The 5,293-nt window shown below is 28.8% G+C and overlaps 1 protein-coding gene across 1 annotated transcript in view; it reads left to right on the top strand.

The window, feature by feature from the left end:
- The first annotated feature begins 685 nt into the window (after nt 1–685).
- Nucleotides 686–5,293, top strand: part of LOC108549492 (sensory neuron membrane protein 1) — a 10,244-nt gene continuing 5,636 nt past the window's right edge. Inside the window, exons 1-3 of the mRNA XM_017902881.1 lie at nt 686–838; nt 1,290–1,403; nt 4,506–4,663. Coding sequence (XP_017758370.1) covers nt 686–838; nt 1,290–1,403; nt 4,506–4,663 — 425 coding nt within the window. The remainder of the gene's footprint in view (nt 839–1,289; nt 1,404–4,505; nt 4,664–5,293) is intronic.

The following is a 5,293-nucleotide window of genomic DNA, read 5'->3' as shown; positions in this document are numbered from 1 at the left end:
TATTTTAGCATCCCGTCAAATTCAATATATTTTACGGTTTTTTATAATATTTATGACCTCCTAGCCCCTTCTGTTGCAACATTCTGTATTATCAAATCTACGAAAATATATTCTTGAAATTCATTCGTTAACGGTTAAATTTCGCAACCCTTGGATGCATATTCCAAAAAAGGATAGAGCCATTAATTTCTGTCCTGTAAGTTTCAAACCGTGTTGACAATAACTTGCGTACAAATAGCGTAAAAATCATACGTGGTAACGCAGGAGTGGGCGCATTGGCCAGTGTCGTCGTCGGGCGACGTTAAGCGATACTCGAAACCGTGTCAGTTCTTTCACGCGAACACTCGAAGATCGACGGCACAGGACGAGGGAGCCGGCTAACCTTCGTCAACGTTTTTCGATAGACCACCGACATCGTATCCTCGAGCTCACTTAGCATTTCAAGGTGTGCGAAAAGCTCGCGAATAAAATTTCGTTAAAAGTTAACCAAAGTGTAAAGCCTAAATAAAAGTAAAATCTAATCAAAGACTGAAAATAAAAACGAGAGGAAAAGGGGAAATACAATTTCTCGCAGTAAAGATGAAGAAGCTTAATAACGTAAACACGACGATGAAAATACTTTGCGAGTAATTCGAGTCAGACGAGCTCCTTGCGTTCGAACGAGCTTTCGAGGATTCTCAAAAGAATGCGCTTCGAGCGCGTCGCTCACACTTTAATGGTTCGTCTCGTTCGTCGCAGCGTCAACGTAACCCTATACTCGTCGCTTTTGGGTCTTTTTTCGTTTCTAACGACCGGACGAAAACTTCATAAAACGCTGCATGCTTCCAGAGTTTGCAAGGTTTCGAAGAATTTGATTAAAGTCATTGTGTTTAAGACTTTAGGTAGTCTCATGGATCTTCGATTTTCGATCGTGTTTGACCGTCATGTGATAAAGTGAAAACTGTGAATTTTATTACATATTCTTTGTTCTTTCTCTCTTATCCTTTTTTTGTTCTCCATTTTATAGGTTGAAGGAGAGTTTTGACTTTGATTGTGTATAGTAGCTGTTTAAACTATTCATGTTCGGTTCGCAAAGTTTTCTCGTTTATAGTTATGGTATCTTGAAAGTTCCAAGAGAAAGTTATAAACATGTACACACTGTTCTAGTTATTGTTCCCGTATATTTTGCCTATTTAATGTTATTATTTCTTTGTTGGTGCTGTAAATTACTATATATGGTGGATCTATTCGAAAAAGTGTTTATTAAAGGAACAAAGTTGGATTGATACCGATAATTGTGATTGTTCTAGTGTGTTACTATGAAGCCGAAGAAATTGGGAATCATCGGTGGCTCGTTGTTTGCGTTTGGAGTTTTGATCTGTGCAATCATTTTTCCGCCATTTTTGAGGTCTCAAATTAAGAAGGTGAGTGGGATTACAGATACATTATAAGCGATATTTTCATGCATAATTTGAACAAGTTACTAGGAAATGATGAATTGTTGTTTAGTAAAAATGGCATTAAGTTACATAAATTTGTTGTTTTAATAATTTACAAAAAAATATAGTAATTTATTTCCTAGTCAAATTCAGTTTCCTTTAAATTGAACGATACACTGTTTGTACTTTCAAAATTAACATTTTACATCATTTTTATTGTGAATAATTTAGGAAATTAATTTGTATTCCTCTTTCGTTCTTTTAATTCGATTTCAAGGTTATTATTAGTAACCGAAATTATACTATTTTTATTAGAAATGTCCAATAAATCAAATTTTGTTGATTATTAATTGTTATTGTTGCTATTGTTAGTTTTATTACTATTAAACTTAATTTCATGTCTGTTTGATAAAATTGTTTTATTTATTTTAATCAGAAATAAAGTAGTTATAAAACCCATTTATAATATAATATGATAATTACGAAATTATATTTTTAACGATATTTATTAATGTTGTAATTATTATTGCTGAAATAAAATCATTTCTTATTACCAAAAATAATTAAATAGTAGTTAGAAATAAACTAAGAAATAAAATTGTTCTTGAATGAATATTTAATTTAATTGTATGTAATGAGTTTGTATTATGTAAATTCAATTTACAGCATATCATAAGTTATTCAAAAATTTTTAATCATTTCTTTTTCCTTTTTTATTAGCAATAATCGAAAAAATATTAATTCCGAACAGAATAATTATTCAAAAATTAATTGTTTTATTCAAGTCATTAATATTACTCATGTTATTTTGTATATTATATTTATTTTGTATTTCACAAAATTATAATTTAATGTGCTTATGCTGTTTATGCTACTAGTTTTCTCTCACGATTTCATCTAAATTGAAATAGTAATTCTGATCATTTTAGTTCTCGATTTTATCAATGTAAAATAGTCGACTGTGTTTTAGCGAATTAACACGGCAGAGCGTTACACGTTTACACGTGTCATTACCACTACATTCAATTTTTCACGAGTAATTTTTACCTATCATTATATCCCAAGGGTAAAGCCGTATTTTGCTTGAAGTAATTGTCATTCACTATTCTTCCCGCTCATTATCCTCAGCGTTGCATTCAATTTTACATGATTGTACTTGTTTTGCACATCGTTACCATAATCTTACATATTGCAGTACTTCTTAGCGTTTCTCTTATATTCATTGTTTACTTAAATATACGTGTATATAATATACGTTACATATTATCTGTAATATGTAATATATAGTAATTAAGTAGTCATACAAGTAATGAAATAAACAGATTCAAAAGGGAAGGGACACGAATTTGGACATTAAATGGTCTTAAGGATAAATTAATTTTTTTTATACGCATTTAAATTGCGCTTTGCGTTATTTATACTGTTGTATATTTTTATAAACTTTACATTTTACATTTTGTTTAATGTATATTTAATTGAAATATAAAACATAAAAATCAAGTTCTCGTATTACTATATTAATATTACTATATATTTACTATATTATATACTATAGTATAGCATACTACGCTATACTATAATTATACTTTAATTATACTATTAAATTATATTACTATATTGAAATATTATTAGATTAAAATAGTATCATATTAAAATATTATTAAATTAAAATAGTGTCATATTAATATATTACTATATTAAAATATTATTAGATTAAAATATTGTCATATTAAAATGTTACTAAATTAAAATATTTTCTTTTATCTACTGAGTAACGTGAGTCAGAATATCAATAGAAATGAACTTATCGCATTTTCTTCCTATGGTTTGCATTTATGAGAATCAACTATAATTTTATATAATAAACAGTTTTAAAGAAACACAAGAACATCGATGACGTGGCGACAAAACGCTCGGAATCATAATAAAGTGTTACGTCTATGGGTAACAATTTTCTATCCTATATTTAATTAGATAATGTGGGACATTATATAGAATGATTAAGTTTTTATTTTATTCCTTGCACATATCGCGGATCGAGAGTTGTTAGCGGTGTTGAGATTTCAGTCAATCATATTTTTCACCTTTCAATAAATTATAACTAGACTAGGGATTTTTGTATATTTTAAACACAACAACACATGTAAATAATGTAGGTGAGATAGGAAAGAATAATGTATGAATGTGTACAAGGATATACCAACACATTCAAAAAACATTAAATTTGTAATGCGTAAATTAAAAATACGTTAGAATAATTAAATCGTTATTGTTTAAATATTTTGATCATAATTTAAATTGCAATAAAGTACAGTAAAATTTCTATTCAATTAATGATTTGATCGGTTAAAATTAATTTCTTATTTCATTATACAGGTAGCCCTCCTACAACATGGCATCCTATAACACGGTTTCACTATAACACGATTTCACTATAACACGATTCATAAATTGCGGGAACCCTTCTACAACACGGTATCCTATAACACGGGAGCAGTGACGACGAAGAAATTTATTAAATTAAAGTTGCATTAAATTAAAATAATATTTTTGTTTTTTTTTTGTTTTGTGTTGTACATACATTTATATTTTTAATAAAAATTAAGTTGTTTATGTAGAATTAAAAGAAATTTGTTTTTAGTAAATTTTCGGAACATAACCCTCCTTTTTGTACTGCGTCTGAGTCTCATACAACTCGGTTTCACACAACACGGCATTTTCTAGGAATCTATCTACCGTGTTATAGGAGGGCTACCTGTATATTTATAATTCGATATTACGTGACATTGTGGCGCTATATTTAAATTTATTCCAGTAGCGTTTTTTAATCATTGTTTGTTTCTCCATGACATAATTAAAATTCACTCAGCATTTAATATCAAATTCTAATCTTGATATTATCAAGGTTGATAATAATAGTTATATGTATAATAAATATGTAAATATAAATCTAAACATAAATATAAATATATGTATAATATTTATATTATACATATAATTTATAAATTATATATATGTCAACTATAGTTGAAAATATTAAAGTAGTATTCGATCAGATTTAAATATTAATTAAATAATTATGAATAGCAAATAGCGTTGAAAGCTAACTCGGAAATGCGGGACTTATGGTCGGACTTCCCTCTTCCACTGGACTTCAAAATTTATCTGTTCAACGTAACGAATCATATGGAGATCATGGGAGGCGCGACGCCGATTGTCCAGGAAGTAGGGCCATTTTTTTATGAGTGAGTCTTTATTAAATACTATTTCAATTTAAATAATTTTCTATTCCAAATAATTAATTCCTATCATAATGAACATTTAAGTACGACATTTCACGAGTAGGCAGTGTTAAGACTATCTTTCATTTAACTCACTAGCGCCATCACGGCTCATATCTGCAGCAAGATGTCTATCGTAGATATCAGGTTCAGTTTTGTATAAAATTACATTTTATTACATTACATATTATCATATTACATTATCATATTACGTTATTATTTGTTTCTATACTGTTATTTTTCTTCGTTCAAATTGAAATTCTAGAATATCAAATTTACATTTTATATTTAGAAATGTAATAAAAAGGGAATGACAAAAATTGTCTCTAATTGAAAACTGCAATTTACTTACTTTACTTACTTACTACTTTTACTACTTTACTTACTAACCTAGATAGATAATTAAAAAAACATAACTATTGAAAGTTATAGTATTCCACTCCTTAATAACTGAAACAAGAGTGTCATTCGTTTGAAAAATTTTTTATTCGTTACCAAAATGGCATCTTGGCGTTAGGAGTAAGGGAGAGTCTCTCGGTTTGCCTACTCTCCGGCTTTCGGTCATGTTGGTAAGTGATGAGCAAGCGATGCAGG

Source organism: Eufriesea mexicana, unplaced genomic scaffold (assembly GCF_001483705.2).
Source record: "Eufriesea mexicana isolate 0111107269 unplaced genomic scaffold, ASM148370v2 scaffold2087, whole genome shotgun sequence".
Taxonomy (NCBI): Eukaryota; Metazoa; Arthropoda; class Insecta; order Hymenoptera; family Apidae; genus Eufriesea; species Eufriesea mexicana.
The sequence above is the reverse complement of the archived record's forward strand: the minus strand, read 5'-3'. Positions and strand labels throughout refer to the sequence as shown.